The sequence below is a fragment of the Cervus canadensis genome, chromosome 18 (assembly GCF_019320065.1).
Source record: "Cervus canadensis isolate Bull #8, Minnesota chromosome 18, ASM1932006v1, whole genome shotgun sequence".
Classification (NCBI taxonomy): Eukaryota; Metazoa; Chordata; class Mammalia; order Artiodactyla; family Cervidae; genus Cervus; species Cervus canadensis.
Window position 1 is genome coordinate 24,135,902 of NC_057403.1, and position 17,558 is coordinate 24,153,459.

Sequence of the window (17,558 nt, forward strand, 5' to 3'; positions counted from 1 at the left end):
TTCTTTTCTATGATCTTGACTTTTTAAAAGAAACATGTATTTGGCTGTGCCAGGTCTTAGTTGCAGCACTGAAATCTTCCGTCTTCATTGCGGCATTCAGGATCTTTAGCTGTGGCGTGTGGAATCTAGTTCCCTGACCAGGGACTGAACCAGGGCCCTGGGAGTGCAGAGTCTTAGCTATTGGACCACCAGGGAAGTCTCTATGATACTGTCATTTTGAAGAAACCCAATGGTTGTTCTTTACAATGTCCCACATTCTAGATTTGTCTGATGATTTCTTCATGGGGTCATTTCATTTGTCTTCCTTGTTTTGAATACTCGAAGCATTTTATATTCCTTATCTCATTTAGTTTTCATAGTACAGGAAGTAGTTTTCATTATTAGTCATTTTACAGATGAGGAAACAAAAGTCAGAGAGATTAGGTAGCTTGTCCACATCACGTGGCTAGTATGTGGTAAAGCCTAGACTTGAATCCAGGTCTCTCCATTTCAAAAGCTTAGTCCAACAGTCCACAGCCCTGTCCCCACCCAGGCAGGGGCATTAATAAACAGGAGTGTGACCATTACCGGTGCCACTTAAGTAGAGGTTTCCTACAAGTCTCAGCTGACTTTGAATCACTCTCAATATGATCTCTTTGTAACAGAGAGATGGCTGCTTAGTGATAACTATCAACCTTTACCTTGGTGCTGGACACCCATGCATATGAAGGGAAGATCCAAGAAAGAAGGGTGAATTTCAAGCAAAAACCACACAAACTAGGGCCATCACCTGGCAGGGGGCAGCAGTGCTGGGTTTCTCTAAGGTCAAATTTCCCAAACCTCAGTGGCTCAAGTACCACTTGAGAATTTTAGCCATATTCAAGGACTACTTGAACTATTATTTACTTAGCAAGCATACACGCTCAGGCCCTCAGTCGTGTCTGACTCTTTGAAACCCCATGGACTGTAGCCCGCCAGGCCCCACTGCCTGTGGGATTTTCCTGGCAAGCATACTAGAGTGGGTTGCATTTCCTCCTCCAGGGAATCTTCCTGACTCAGGGATTGAACCCAGTGCATCGCCTGCATTGGCAGGTGGATTCTTCACCATTGTGCCCCCTGGGAAAGGTAACTCTATATCACTACTGTAAAAGGAAAATCAATATCAATGAATATTTTGTCAAAGACAGTATGGATCCAGTTAGATCACAAAGGTTCATTCTGTGTCCGCCTAAAATCTCACCAGCATGTCCCAATCAGATGCTTGTCTGAGAGGAAATAAGCGACACTTTCCAGGGGGGTTGCTTTGTCAAGGGTGGGAAACTGGCTCAGAGATGTAGAAACGAAGTCAGGGGTGATTGGCTGGGTGTCTGAGGGGAGGTGACGAGGCCAGGGTTGTTACCAGGGTTGGAGACAGAAGTGTATGCTACTGTGTCAGTGGTGTTGGGGAGATGGGGCATCCATACCCCTTGTCCTTCAGGGGAGGGGGACTGGAAATGGAATTAATAATTAGTCTACATGAGGGAGCTTTATAAAATCCCCATAGCATGGTGTTTGGAGAGCTTCCAGGTTGGTGAGCAGGTGGAGGTGCTGGGAGGTGGTACACCTGGAGAGACCATGGATGCTCCGTGCCCTCTTCCCCTACCTTGCCCTGTGCATCTCTTCCACCTGGCTATTCATCTGCATCCTTTCCTTCAATAAACTGGTAAGCGTAAGAGTTTCCCTGAGTTCTGTGAGCCTCTCTAGCAACTTAATCAAACCCAAGGAAAGGTTCTTTGAAACTTCTGATCTGCAGCCATTGGTCAGAAGCCCAGTGATAACTTGGGCTCTTGACTGACATCTGGGGACCTCCCTAGAGGTTTAGTGGTTAAGACCCTGTGCTTCCCCTGCAGGGAGTATGAGTTCGATCCTTAGGCCAGGAACTAAGATTCCACATACTGTGGGGACTCGCTGAAAGAAATGGGCCTGAATGCACACCTGAAGTGTGCATGTGGGGTGGGAGGTGGGCAGTCTCTTGGGACTAAGCCCTTAACCTGTGAGATCTTATGCTATCTCTGGCTCAACAGCAAAAGAGTTGAGTTAAATTGTAGGACACACAGCTAGTATCTCAGAGAATCACCCAGCTTGTGGATAACCCTACACACATTTGGTGATTAGGAGTGTTTTGTGTAGGTCATAAAAGAGACTCACAGGATAAAGATCCACACAGTAGAGAAAAACTGGGATTTTCCTTATTCTGGAGATTGAAAACTGAATTTTTCCTTTTCAGGAAGACTTCCCTGAAAAAAAAAACAGAGCAGGTTAAGGGGCTTAGAAAGGTTGTGGTTGTAGTATTAAACACGGTGGTCAGGGTAGGTATAGCCGAAAAGGTGATACTCCAGCAAAGAGTCAAAGTGGGAGGGACTTTCCTGGTCGTCCGATGGTTAAGACTTCGCCTTCCAGTGTAGGGGGTATAGGTAGGTTCAATCCCTGGTCAGTGAGCTAAGATTCCATATGCCACACCACTCAAAAAAACCAAAACACAAAACAGAAACAATATTGTAACAAATCAAATAAATCGTTTAAAACTGTGGAAACATGTATATTATCATATGTGAAATAGATTGCCAGTCCAGGTGCGATGCATGAGACAGGGTTCTCAGAGCTGGTGCACTGGGATGACCTTGAGGGATGGGATGGGGAGGGAGGTGGGAGGGGGGTTCAGGATGGGGAACACATGTATATCCATGGCTGATTCATGTCAATGTATGGCAAAAACCACTGCAATATTGTAAAGTAATTAGCCTCCAATTAAAACAAATAAATTAATTTAAAAAATAATAAAACTGTTCCGCATTTTTTAAAAAATGTTTTAAAAAAAGAATCCAAGGAGGGGAGAGAAGTAGCCACTGGGGATACCTGGGGAAAGGTGTTCCATGGGGAGGGAACAGCCAGTGAAAGGCCCTGAGGTGGAGTACGCTTGATGCGGTCACAGAAGAGCAAAGAGGTCTGAGTGGCTGGGGCAAGGTGAGCAAGGGGGAGAATGGGGGGCCAGGGGTCAGAGAAGTTATGGGGCAGATCCTGGGCTACAGTGAGGACTTTGATCGTTTCTCATTGGGGGTGGGGGCACCTTGGTGGGCATGGAGACCCTAGTCCAGACAGGAGGTAAGGGTGGACAGGACCAGGGTGATGGCCATGGTGGGGGCAGAAGTGACTGGATTCTGGAGAGATTTTTTAGAAATATTTATTTGGCTTCACCAGGGCTTAAGTTGTGGCATGTGGAGTCTAGTTCCCTGACCAGGGATTGAACCCTGGGTCCCCTGCACAGCGACCTCAGAGTCTTAGCCACTGGGAAGTCCCAGGCTCTGGAGAGATTTTGTGAAGTGGAGCATACAGCATTTGCTGAGAAGTTGGAAGTGGGAGAGGGAGATTAAAGAGTGGAACTCTTGGCCCGGGTGCCAGGCAGGCCTCAGGCACAGTTCATGCTGAGGTCACCCATTCTGGCACCTCGGGGACCATGCTACCTGCAGGGGTGAACAATGGCTGATTCTGGGTTGCCCAAGCTGAGTGGTGCCTTCCCCTGAGCGCCTCTCCCACAGGTCTTTGCATGAAGGCCCCTACAGGGTTGGTGGCACCTGGGCTGCTCGCGCCTGGGGCCAGCTGGGTGTGAACAGTGCAAATAAAATAGCAGGAATTAGCCCCAGGCCCCCTGGGTGACTAGGGAGTCTTCCTTCCTGGAGGAAAAAGCCTTGAGAAAACCTGATCAAGGACAGAGAAAGAGAAACGGTCCAATGAACTTGGACTCAAGGCTGACTGATCTCTGCCACCTCCTCTGTCTGAGGCTGTGTGCAAGGTCTTTCTGAGCCCTGCTTGTTCCTCCTAACACAGGGTCAGAATGTCCACCGTTGGGGAACTTCCCTGCTGGTCGAGTGGTTAAGACTCTGGGCTCCCAATGCAGGGGGCCCCGGTGCGATCCCTGGTCAGGGAATTAGGCCTGCATGCCACAATGAAAAGATCCTGCATGCTGCAACAATGAGTGCTACAAGTCAGACCTGGGCCCAGACAGATAAATAAATAAAATATTGAAAAAAAAAAAAAGAATGTCCACTTTGGGAAGAGTACATGAGATCACTCATGAAATATGCAGTGCTCGGTCTGGGGCAGCATAAATGCTTGAAAAATCGTACCTCACAGGGAGTGTTACCTAGGATCTAAGAGATAAAACTGGGTTACATCTTTACTCTGTGCCTGCGTTTTTTGTTTTCCTATTTTTCTTTCCTTTTTTTTTTTTTTTTTGGCTGCACCTCTTGGCTTGCAGGATTTTAGTTCCCCAACCAGGGATCAAACTGTAACCCTAATCTGGGCCCTTGGCGGTGAAAGCTCAGAGTCCTCACCACTGGACCGCCGGGGAATTCCCTCACTGTGTGCTTTTGGACTTTCCTGAGGCTCCATTTCCCCCATATTGAGTCCTGACTTCCTTAGGCCTTTCCCCACCAGCTTTCTTCCCCATATTTCCTGTCTCAATAAATAGCAGAGAAATTTCTTCCATTTTTGGACCAGTAACCTTGAAGTCCACCTGGACTTTTCTGATTCTCGCACCCCATCAGGGGCATCCTGACACCAAGAAGTGGGGCCTTGCCCTTGGTAGCACTTTCCTGGAAATTCTCTAAGCTAGGACTGCAGGGTACCCTGACTTTGCTGGATTTTTAAAAAACCTATTTTCTTGCCCGAGTTGCACGGCTTATGGGGTCTTAGTTCCCCAACCAGGGATCGAACCTGGGCCCCTTGCAGTGGAAGTGCATAATCTTAACCACTGGATCATCAGCAAAGTCCCAAGGTACCCTGACTTTAGAACAGCACCCTTGTGGGTCCCATCCTGTTTCTTGTCCCCTTTGGAGGGCTCTGCCTCTGCCCCCACCATCAACCCTGGTGCACGGGGTGGGCTGGGAGTCCGGAGGAGCTCTAGGACTCTTGCCCTAATGGGGTCACCCTGGAGCCCTGTGGCTGGACCCCAGTCCAGGTGAGCAGCCTGGCAAGGGGCTGGCTCCCACTGGCCAGCCTCCAAAACAGTGCTGGCATGCTGACTGGGGAGGCCTCTCGCCCCCTCACCTGGACGCAGGGCAAGTTCAGGACCCTGTGCCAGGAACTGTGCCACGGTCCCTTAGCTGAAGCCCAGTAGGTGGGTCTGTGCACCAACTCTCATCGCCCTTCGGCCTCCAGTCCACAGCACCCAAGGCTGGAGTGCGGCAGCCGCAGGTGTTTTTCACCTGTGCATCCCATCCTGTGGTCTCCCTACTCCCCCTCCCCATTCTAGATCATCTAGATCTAGGTAGTCTTTACTGCTTTTTGCCCAGGGCTGTTTTTTTTTTTTTTCTTCTAAAACACATAAAGGAGTATTACATCTTATGGCTTAAAACGGAATACCATGTAGTCTGTGAGATGACAGAAAATAAATGCATTGGTCTCTACCCCTGGTTCTTGGTACAGAAATCCTGAAAGCTTTGTAATTTCCTAAGTGATAAGAACACAAATAGCGGACTTCCCTGGTGTCCAGTGGTTGAGAATCTGCCTGCCAAAGCAGGGGACATGGGCTCGATCCCTGGTCTGGGAAGATTCCACATGCTGCGGAGCGACTAAGTGGGTATACCACAACTGCTGAGCCCGTGAGAAGAGAAGTCCCCGCAATGATAAGCCCTCGCACGGCAACTAGAGAGTAGCCTTTGCTCACAGCAACTAGAGAAAGCCCGAGCACAGCAATGACGACTCAATGAAACCAAATAATAAATGACTACAATGTTCAAAAAAGAGCACTAGGAGCATGTTTTGTTCTAATGATGGGACTCTGGGTGGGCTTCTGAATACAGGGGGGGAGGGCTGGTCACCAGAAAGACCGAGACACGATTAGAAGCCCAGAATGTTTAGAAACCCCACCCCTCCGCCCCCATCATCCTCACCCTCCAGACGGGGGAGTCCGCTGACGACGGAGTTAATAACTGACTCTGCGCGCACAAGGGAGCTTCCATATAAGGGCAATAGTACAGGGCTGGGGAGCTTCCAAGTGGGTGAACACATGTACCCCGGGAGGGTGATGTACCCCGACTCCAAGAGGACAGAAGCTCCAGCACTCAGGAGCCTCTTGGACCTCATCGTGTGCATCTCTTCAACAGGCTGTTCCTCTGTATCCTTTATCTCATCCTTTAACAAAATGGTACATATTGTTTCCCGAGTTCCGTGAGCCCAAGAAGAGAGTCTTTGGAACTTCTGCTCTATAGATCTATAGGTAGTTGGTCAGAAGCACTGTTGATAACCTGGCCTTGTCATGGGGGAGGGGTGGCAGGGGCAGTCTTTTGGGACTGAACCCTTAACTTGCAGGATCTGACACCCTCTCCAGATAGTATCATGCAAGCATATTAGGTTGCTTCGGTCGTCCAACTCTGTATGACCACATGGACTGTAGCCCACTGGGATCCTCTGTCCATGGGATTCTCCAGGCAAGAATACTAGAGTGGGCTGCCAGGCCCTCCTCCAGGGGATCTTGCAGACCCAGGGATTGAACCTAGGTCTCTTATGTCTCCTGCATTAGCAGGCAGGTTCTTTACTGAGCGCAACACTTAGGAAGCCCCAGATAGAGTCAGAACTGAGTTAAATTGTAAGCCTTCCAGACTTCTAGCTGGTGGCACGGAGAAGTGTTTGTGGGGGTGTGTGGGGGGTAGCCTCCACATGGTCGGCGACCAGAGTCTCAGAAGTGCAGGGCTGTGTGTGAGAAGTCAAGGACACACACAGGGGAGAAACGCAGCAGGGGAGAACTGGATTTTTCCCTACAGAGGAAGGAAAAATCCAGATTTTTCCTTTGCACATCTAAACAAAGAATCATCAAAATCTACCATATGCTTCCTGGTCAAAACAGAGATCATAATACCAGGGTGTATTCTGGTTCTTCTGACCTAAATGGCCTATTTTCTGCGAATCATGCCTGCCAGAATATTCAAAACCTGAGGCCAATTATGTAGCCAATTTGAATTTACGAAAGGGCTATAGCCCTTCAGGGAGGAGGTAGCCACTTCTTTCTCAGCTGTCCATGAAGATCCCTTTATTTTATTTCTTTATTTTTGGCTGTGCAGGGTCTTCTTTGCTCTGCCGGCTTTTCTCTAGTTGCAGCGAGTGGGGGACACCCTAGAGGAGGTGCGTGGCCTTCTCTCGGCGGTGACTCCTCTTGTGCAGCACAGGCTCTAGGGCACGTGGGTTTCAGTAGTTGCGGCTCCCGGGCTCTAGAACACGGTCCCAGTAGGTGTGGCCCATGGGCTTCGTTGCTCCGAGGCCTGTGGGATCTTCCCAGATCAGGGATTGAACCTGTGCCTCGTGCCCTGGCAGGCGGACTCTTCACCACTGAGCCACCAGGGAAGCCCAGACCCCTTTATTTCAACCATGGAAACTATTGTTCGTGTCCTCCAAGTCCTGCTGCCGGGAAGAGAGATCAGACTTTGAAAGGACTGGCCAGTACCTCCTCCACAGTCAGCAAATAGGAAGAGTTCTCTCTTCCCGGGGCTGTCAAGACGCTGTGAGTCCTTCCAGGAGGTGGGTGACAAGATGCTCCCTTAGGTAAGTCTTACTCGGTGTGGGGCAAATCCAAGACCACTCATTTTGCTTCATTATTCTTCACTGGGGGATGGTTTATGGAAGCAAAGGCACGGTCAAGGTTGAAAGACTCTAGGAATGCAGGGACTCTTGCCTAAAGAGGGTAAGAAAGAGCTGGTTAGAAGAGGAATCCTACACCAACGCTATTAATCCCAAATAGGACCTTTTACAAGACCAGAGAAATTCCTGCTCACAGTTTCCTGCATTCTCTGATTAAGCATCACATTTGTAGGACTGCCCTGGTAGTCCAGTGGTTAAGACTTCCCCTTGCAATGCAAGGGACTTGAGTTCGATCCCTGGCCAGGGAACTAGGATCCCACATGCCTCAGGGCAACTAAGCCCTTGCACCACAACTAGAAAGTCCATGCTCTACAATTAGAAAACCTGTGTGCTGCAACGAAAGATCCTGCATGCTGCAACTAAGACCAGACACAGCCAAATAAGTAACATAAACATTTTTTTTTTAATGTTAGGACTCATTAAGAAGAAAAGAAAAGAATTGCATCTGTTGTTGTTTAGTCGCTAAGTTGTGTTGACTCTGTGACCCCATGGACTGCAGCACACCAGGCTCCTCTGTCCTTCACTATCTCCTGGAGTTTGTTCAAATTCATGTCCATTGCGTTGGTGATGCTATCCAACCATCTTATCCTTTGCCGTCCCCTTCTCCTTTTGCTTTCAATCTTTTCTAGCTTCAGGGCCTTTTCAAATGAATCAGCACTTCCCGAAGCTAGAAAAGATTGAAGGTGGTCAAAATATTGGAGCTTCAGTTTCAACGTCAGTCCTTCCAACGCATATTCTGCGTGGATTTCCTTTAGGATTGACCGGCTTGATTTCCTTGCAGTCCAAGAGAGTCTCAAGATCTTCTTCAGCACCACAATTCAAAAGCATCAGTTCTTCAGTACTGAGTCGTCTTTATGATCCAACTCTTTTGTCCATACATCCCTACTGGGAAAGCCATGGCTTTGACTATTTGGACCTTTGTCGGCAAAGTGATGTCTCTGCTTTTTAATACACTGAGTGGGTTTGTCATAGCTTTCCTTCCAAGGAGCAAGATTCTTTTAATTTCTTGGCTGCAGTCACCTCCCGCAGTGATTTTGGAGCCCAAGAAAATAAAATCTGTCACTGTTTCCAATTCTTCCCCTTCTATTTGCCAGAAAGTGATGTGACTGGATGCCGTGATTTTTTTTTTTTTAATGTTAAGTTTCAAGTCAGCTTTTTCACTCTCCTCTTTCACCCTCTTTACACTTACATGCAAACTCAATTGGGTTCTAGGCTCGGATTAACAGGCTTTCCTCCTGCAAGAAAACACCCTAGACATGGACTTTAAAGCAGGAGGAATCCGGGATGGCTCTCCCCTAGGGGACGCTGTCCTGTGCCTCGCTACCCAATGACACTCCTATTACTGTGATACCAAAATACACCCACAACTTTCTTAAGAGGCCCGGGGGTTCTTTTGTACAGCCTTGTCTCCTAGGAGCCAGTACTCTCTAATCATTAGCTTCCAGGCAGTAGGCTCTTTTGGAACCCAATTATATTTGTTTTTCTTTCTAATCAGAGTACAGCATGGGGTGTAATTCCAGGAATTAATAGAGATTGTCCCTGGAGGAGGAAATTGAAGAATGAAAATAACTTGTCAGATTCTGGTCTTTTATCCTACTTGAAGTTTTTAAACATTTTTCTAAAACCGTATTTTTGGACTCCTAATTGGATTACAATCAATTTTCATAATCTCATTACCAAATAAGATTCCCCCAGCTTTTACATTACATTAAAAAATGATGTATTGCTGGGACTTCACTGGTGGTTCAGTGATTAAGAGTCCACCTTCCACTGCAGGGGGTGCAAGTTTAAACTCTGGTCCGGGAATTAAGATCCCTTGTGCGTCACACTGCACCACAAAAATTAATAAATAAAAAAAATTTTAAATACAGTGTATTGCTGTGGACTGTGCTTTCTAAGATTTGCTTCAAATTGCCTGAGGGAGCCAGTGGGTGGGAGTAGAGATGAAAGCAAATTGGTCAGGAATTAACTGTTGGAGCTGACTGCTTCTTCCATTCTTCATCCACTTTGAGACATGTTTGAAAACCTCAATAGCAAAAAATTTTTTGACAGTGTATATATTGAAAAGAAATTTTTCCCATATAATAGTCTCCCCATCTCTTAGAATTCAGGGTCTCCCACCCAGATTGCTATGACCCCCTTCCCCCTTCCTTGCTCTATTTAGCGTAGCGTTGATCACCTTCCAACATGCGACATCATTTACACGTCACATCTACTGCTCATCATGGCCCAGTGAATCACAGTACATTTCATGCTTATTCCATAATAAAATGGAGTCTTTTCAATAATTGTGAAGACAATGTTGGGGCATTGGCAGATTCTTTTTTTAATGATTTTCCAAAAGTATCTAGTTTGCTTACACTGTCTCCCGTTCACCATGTTTCTTCTCCTAGAAGGTAAGTTCCCTGTCCAGTTTTACCAGCTGATTTGAAAAGCATGTGTAGCTTGCATTTTATTTATTTATTTACTTTTTGGATGAAGTTGGTATAGAGGTTAAAAGCAAGAATTTTAGAGCCACCCTGGTTAGGTTCAAATACTGGCTCTGTCACCTACTATCTATGTGACCTTGGGCAGGTCACTTAGCCGGTTTTCTTATCTTTGAAGTAGAGACATAGCCACGCCTACCCCAGGTTGCTAACCTGACTGGTAGTAAAAGGGTCCATGAACGCTGGCTGGATTATTACTGGTTACAGCACTCATTTAGGAAGTCAAATAGAAATGCATTTGATTTCTACTGGAGCCTGTTTTATCTTTCGTTAGTGGTGCTGGGGACTTTTCTGGCAGTCCAGTAGTTAAGACTGTGCTTCCACTGCAGGGGATGTGGGTTCAGTCCCTGGTCAGGGAACTAAGATCCCACACGCTGCCTGGTGTGGCCAAAAATTGGAAAAAAAGATAATGATGCCAGGCCCTTAAAGGTGATAGGAATTGTTCCATTAGCTAAGGGATATGAGGCCTCCAGCCCAGATGCCTGACTGAATAACAGCAGATGTTCAGCACCAAGGGTCTTACAGCCTGGTGAGGGATGCTCCAAAGGACCAATGGTGGGGATGACAGACAGACTCTGGATCCGGGCATCTCCTGCTCCTCCCTCCACTGTGGCTTTTGCGATTTGGTCCCTTAATGACCCTGCGGGTTTGAACAGAGTCTGAAGGAAGGGAAGTTTGGAGAACAGGGCCTGGAGACAGGGCTGGGAGGGGATGGCAAGCAAGCTTGGGAGGCAGAGACGGGGAGAAGGGGGAGGTAGGCAGAAATGGCTAGTCATTGGGAGAATGGAGCCAGGGCGGGGTGGAGGGGAGGAGTGGGAGGGGAGGAGGGGTTGGGCGGGGATCTGATATTGGATTTTAAGGGAGGGGCGGGCGAATAAAAAGGGCTGAAATGGCGACGGGAACAAGGGAGGCAAGGTGAAGGCCCACTGGTGAGGAACACTGGCTGAGATGCAGGGTAAGACGTGGGGCGCAGAGCCGGGTTGGCGGCGGGCGCTGGGACGTGCCGGGCGGAGAGCGGCTGCGGTGGTCGGCTGGCAAGGACCAGCTGGGACTCTGGGGACTGGAGGGGGCGGCTGCTGGGGTGTGGGGGCGACAGCCCTTGGGTGCGGGAGGCAGGGGCGTGGCCTGCGGAGGCTCCAAGTCCCTGATGTCTGGACCCTGGCTCTCCAGCAGCCGCAGCCGCGGGGCCTGGCGAGGAGACCACGAGGGCCTCAGCCTCCCGGGGCCTGCCCGCCTGTACTCCCGCTTCCGACCCCGAGCCCGAGCCCGAGCCCGAGCCCGAGGAGGCGCCCGGCTTAAGCCAATTGCCCATCGAGATGCTCCTGGAAGTGCTGAGCTACCTGCCCGCCAGCGTGCTGCTCGGCCAATGCCGCCACGTGTGCCGCTACTGGCGCTCCCTGGTGGACACCCGGGCCGTGTGGCTGAGCATCTTGCCCTACAGCCACGCCAAGCTGTGGCCCGTCTTCCGCACCTGCCTGCCCCCAGACGACGACGACGACCCCAGGCCCTGCCTCCTGGGCCGCTTCTGCGAGCGCAGACCTTTAGGACGCAATCTCTACCCGAACCCCCGTGGCATAGGTGGGGAGCCCAGGAAAGGATGCCCATGGGATGGCTTGGAGGCAGAGGGGAGAGGCTCAAGGAAACCCCTGGGACTTGTCCGTGGGCTGGGGGGGCAGGCCAGGAACTTGGGCACAAACATTTTTTCATTTAACAGACGCCTTCCTGCCTTGGAGGACAGTCAACTGTAGAAGCTGGAGAGAGGAGGAAAGCTGGGAGGAAGACCGCAGGCTAGTTCCCGAGGACTCTTTCCGGGCTTTCTACAGGTGGACGTCCCTCTTCCCCAAGGGCTGGGGTGGGCGGTGGTGAGTTCTTGCCTGGTTCGCACTAATCCTTCCCCCTTTCTCCCAGGTGGTGTTCCAAGAAGCAAGTGTTGGACCTGGAGAAGGAGGGTCTATGGCCGGAACTCCTGGATAGTGGAAAGATTGAGATTTGTGTCTCTGCCTGGTGAGTGTGATGGCAAAAACAGCTTTAAAAACAGGGCTGACCTTGGCACGGGTGACAAGGCGTGTAGGCCTCCCAACAACCCCTTAGATAAAGCAGGAAGGGAAATGACTTCATCACCATCAGAGCTTTACTACTTAGCCGTATCCACTCCCTGAACCCTCTCCTGACCCCCCAACAGACCTGGACGGGAAGATGCCAGGTTGGATCCTATGCAAAGGAGTTGGTTTAGGAGGAGGCAAGATAAGAGTTGGCTAAGAGGTCAGATTCTGGAGTCAGACTTCCCACACTCAAACCCTGGCTTCTGGGCTTTGTGGCCTTGGGCAAGTCATGGTGTGCCTACGTTTCTCTGTCTTCATAAGGCAGGGTTCTATGTCAGCCACAGAGCCAGTGCTTTGAAGTATAACCTGTTTCAGCAGCCTTCATGATCCTTGATCCTGTGGGAAAGTGTGTTTTGAAACCTCGAATTGAGAAGTTCAGAGAGGTGAGGTCACTCGGTCTGGTGGCACAGCTAGGGCTTGGCGGGACTGGCATTAGGGTCTTACTTATCTTACTCCAGAGCTTGTGCTCTGTTTGATGGTCTTGAAACCAGGATGGTCCATGAAGATCTTCCATGGGATACCTCATTTGGATTAGTTTAAGGGAGGCAAATTCCAAATCCTCTACCGTTTTTTGTACCCTCTTCTCAAATTACTCAGCTACAGATTACATCTATGGTGGGGGTATTGTATGATTATGCTTTCCCAATTTCCTGTCTCTCAGCCCTTCAGTTTTACAGAAAAAGTCATTCACTAAGGTGTATGGTCCCTGGATGTAAAGGCCTCTGGGGAAACAGGCAAAGTGAGATTGAAATTTGAAATTTTGGCCTTACCACATTCACTTTCAGTCAAAACACCATAAACTTCCCCTCTCTGAAAACCCATCTCTTTAGGAAATGTATTTACAATAAAATTCTTTATTTAACTTCATAATTTGTGCTAGTTATAAAGAATCCACCCGCCAGTGCAGGAGACACAGGAGACTTGGGTTCAGTCCCTGGGTTGTGAAGATCCCTTGGAATAGGAAATTGCACCCCACTGCAGCATTCTTGCCTGAGATATTCCAGGGGCAGAGGAGCCTGGTGAGCTACTTTCCATGGGTTCACAATAAGTCAGACACAACTGAATGACTGAGTACACACACTTAGCCGATTAACAATATTCTGAGTTTCAGGTGAGCAGCAAAGGGACTCAGCTCTGTGTATACATATATCCATTCTCCCCCAGACTTCCTCCTATCCAGGCAGCCACATAACATTGAACAGAGTTCCATGTGCTATAGTGGGTCCTCGTTGGGATCCATTTTAAATATAGCTGTGTGTACATGTCCATCTCAAACTCCCTAACTATCCCTTCCCTCCATCCTTCCCCACCCCCGGCAGCCATCAGTTCGCTCTCAAAGTCTGTGAGTCTGTTTCTGTTTTGTAAGTTCATTTGAATCATTTTCTTTTTAGATTCCACATGTAAGGGATGTCATACAATATTTCTCCTTCTCTGTCTGACTTACTTCACTCATTATGACAAACATTATTTCATTCTTTTTAATGGCTGAGTAATATTTCATTGTATATAGGGTTTTTTTTTTTTAATCAATGTTTAATATCAGCCTCCAAGTCAACTGAGACTACATAAGCCATCCTTAGTCATATTGCTGGTTTTCCTGGAATGGCTAGCCCCTGCTATAGTCTACCTCTGTGGTTGTAGCTAGCCTCCACCAAATCATATTGGCAGGCTTATCCCAGACAGAGATACTCCTATCAGACATAAAATTGCAAGGATCCAGAGATTGCCTCTCAGTGTCAGACGGCAATGACCATAACTTTGAACAGGGCGAAATTCCTTTCTACACAATATCTTTTCTGGAATCCACATGATTCCAATTTGCAGCAACGTCTGGCAGCCACTAGTAGGTAACAGTTCAGCCAAAAAGAAACAAATTTAGCTCTTAGAAAATTTAAAATTTCTACTTCAGAGCAGTATGAAAGGTAAGTCAGAAGAATATAAACATATTATATAAGGGTGAAATCTGGAAGAAGTAACATGTACATTTACACCTAAGAAGTGATATGACACCTCTGTGAAGGAAGTTACTACTTTGTGTATATACATTTCCTTCTTCAATGCATGAAAGTAAAAAGTGAAAGTGAAGTCCCTCAGTCATGTCCGACTCCTAGCGACCCCATGGACTGCAGCCTACCAGGCTCCTCCGTCCATGGGATTTTCCAAGCAAGAGTACTGGAGTGGGGTGCCATTGCCTTCTCTGGTATGTATATATATATATCAAATTAATCTTGTTTTTAAATTTTTATTTTTGACACCAAAAATGTACATATCTTGTGTGTGCAAGTCAATGAATTATTACAGAGTAAACATATTCACTTAAATCAAGAACAGAATGTTAAAAGAAAAAAACAACATTGCCAGCAAACACCACCCTCGGTATTCCTCATGCCCCATTCCCATCACTTCCAATCCAATGGTAGCACCATCTTGAATCCTGTTACCATAGGTCAGTTTTGTCCATTTTGGTGCTATGTATATATATGGAGTTATACCGTATATAGTATGTATCTGGCTTCTTTCAACCACGTGTTTGTAAGTTCACCCATAACTGTATGTAGCTGCAGTCTGCTTTCTTGGCTTCATAATTCACTGTGTGAATATACCATGTGAGCATAGGTGCTCAATCGTCTGAGTTGTGTCTTTGCAATCCCATGGACTGTGGCCCACCAGGCTCCCCTGGCCATAGGATTTCCCAGGCAAGAATACTAGGGTGGGTTGCCATTTCCTACTCCAGGGGGTCTCCCTGACCCAGGGTTCTTTACCACTACAGTCACCTGGGAAGTCCACTAATTAATTCTCTTCTCCAGTGGCTCCTAGAAGGAGAAATTCCTAAATGGAGGTGCTGGGGTTTGAACCAGGGGCCTTGTGCAAGCCAAACATGTGCTCTACCACCGAGCTACACCCCCACTTAATCTATCCGTTTACCAGTGGCGGGCATTGGGTGTTGTGTCTTTGAATGTTACTTGATATCCCATTACTAATTTACTTAGATTCCCTTGGGTCCTTTTATGTGACTAAGGAAATTGTATCTTAAACATCACCATTGTACACATTGGAGATGACATCTTTTGCCACCAGCAAAACATAGAAAGAGAAATAATATGGTTGGAGCTACCCTGTAGAGCATGGCTCTAGGTCTTTACTTCTGAAATGAATGCACATGCAGATCAACTAGAGAGGGTGTTTAGGGCAGATGGATTCCTTGGGGAAGCAGAGGGGCCAAGCTTCCACGTGACCCTGATGCTGCTAGTCCTGGGGACCACAGCACCATTTTTGATTTTTAGACATGGGAAGGCCATTCAGGTAGAGGAGGCAGATGCCCGAAGAGGTGGGGTGGCAAGTTCAACCTTCAAGATTTTCCTTCTCCCACAGGTGGGCAGACCAAGAAGCCTTGGTCTGTCTGTATGAGCTAATTGTGCGACTTCTAGATGCCAAGCAGGCCAAGCTACAACATTTCTCTCCTAGTCCAATCCATCAAGGTAGAACCAGTATCCCTTTTAAGGTGAGTCTGACAGGGGCAAAGAGAAAGAATGGTATGGCTTATGATGATCTATTGCTAAAAAATAAATTTCCCCCAAATTTAGTGGTTTCATATCAGCAGCACTCATTTTATCTCCTCTCATGGTTTCTATGAGGAAGGCTCTGCTGAGAGTTTCTGGCTCTGGTCTGTGATGTGGTTCCCTTCAGACATGGGCTGGAGCTGAAAGGCAGGGTGGGCTGTGAGTGTGTACACAGCAGCTGATAGCTGGCCAGGCAGCTCTTGGTTTAGTCTCAGAGCTTGGCCATGGGATCCCCCTGCATGGTCTAGTTGGGGCTTCCTCACAGCAGGGCGGCTTCAGGGCAGGCAGCTGCTTCCTGGTGGCTCAGGGCTCCACCATGCGGCTTCTGGAGAAACCAGCAGAAGCTGCATCGCCTTTGTGACCCCACCGTGGAAGTCACTTGGTGAAAGTCACTCAGCATCACGCCCACCACACTCTTGGTTACAGTGAAACCCGCCCAGATTCAAGGGGGTGGGAATTAGACCCCACCCCTGGGTGAGGAGTGGCATGATTCTAGAAGGACATGTGGAAGTGGAGACATTATTGCAGCCATCTAGGGAAAATACCACAGGCCAGAAGGCCCCCAACTCAGTATTTGAGGGGAAGGCCACGGCACAGTGGGACTTAACCTCTATTTCTGCCTACAGACCAACCACGTGTTCTCCAACCTCAAGAAGGGCGTCCGCTTTGTGTCTCTGGAACACTGGATTTGGGACATGGGGTTCCTGCCTGAGGACTATGGAATCACTGTGCCCAAGGCCAGTGTGATTGTACGGGTCTGTCAACTCTAGTGGAGGACTGTACTTGTTAAACCACCTACCGTGCCTTCCAGACCATTGGCTGGGCCACCTCAATAATCAACGGCTTGTAGTTCCTGGCATCCTGGGATCTCCTGGGTCCAATCAGGGGTTCTACCGGGCCCTGTCTTTAAATTCTACGAGAAGCTATGAGAAGAACGCTTTTACATCAGGTCTACTGGCTGCTGCTGCTCTAACACAGCCCCTGTTCTACGGAGTGGAGACACACGGGTGAACACCGGGAAATGGTGAGAGGGCTTCATTGGTCACTTCCAAGAAGCCCTCGCCTCACCTCTGAACTAGAAGCTCAATCCCCGTGACTGAGTAATTCCAGCCCCTAAACTGTGATTTCAAACCTGGGACCAAGACTCAAGAGCTGAAAGTAAAACTAGCTCAAAAAATGTTGTGGAGGCAGAGGGTTCTGCCCACCCTGTGAGCAATGAATTGGTCCCCCGAACCCAACCCTGCTCTGAGTTGTATAGTGTATAAAATTATTTTGTTACTTTGAAATTCTTTTTAAATATGGGGAGAGTAAATCTGATGATCATAGGTAATAAAATTTTGCCAAAGATGAGTAGAAATACAGTGTTAACAGCTTGATGACTACTCAGTTCAGAGTAAGAAGTTGTTTCAGTTGAGAGAAAACTGTACAGAAGAAAACAACTTTAGTCTGGCGTGCTGCAGTCCATTGGGTCGCAAAGAGTTGGACATATGTATATATGCCAGATTGAAATAGAATATGTATGCATCCTTATATTTATATTCTTGATTGCGTTTTGGATATATACAGGAGAACTAAAGCGTTGCAGGTTAATGGTGATAGGTGCATAGGTGTGATTTTTTGTAGTTACTGATTTTGCTTATCTAAATTTCTCATTTTCTACATGCTTATGTGTAGAAATACAATGTTATGCACTAATAAATATTCTCCAATGCAATTTCCCTTTCCAGAAATAACCACATTTAGAAATCGTCTTTGCTGAC

General features: G+C 47.8%; 1 protein-coding gene across 1 annotated transcript in view; it reads left to right on the top strand.

The window, feature by feature from the left end:
- Positions 1 to 17,558, top strand: part of LOC122421280 — a 55,307-nt gene that overhangs the window by 22,863 nt on the left and 14,886 nt on the right. Inside the window, exons 5-9 of the mRNA XM_043437145.1 lie at positions 11,307 to 11,714; positions 11,851 to 11,959; positions 12,045 to 12,140; positions 15,611 to 15,740; positions 16,425 to 16,539. Of these exons, the coding sequence (XP_043293080.1) occupies positions 11,307 to 11,714; positions 11,851 to 11,959; positions 12,045 to 12,140; positions 15,611 to 15,740; positions 16,425 to 16,539 (858 nt within the window). The remainder of the gene's footprint in view (positions 1 to 11,306; positions 11,715 to 11,850; positions 11,960 to 12,044; positions 12,141 to 15,610; positions 15,741 to 16,424; positions 16,540 to 17,558) is intronic.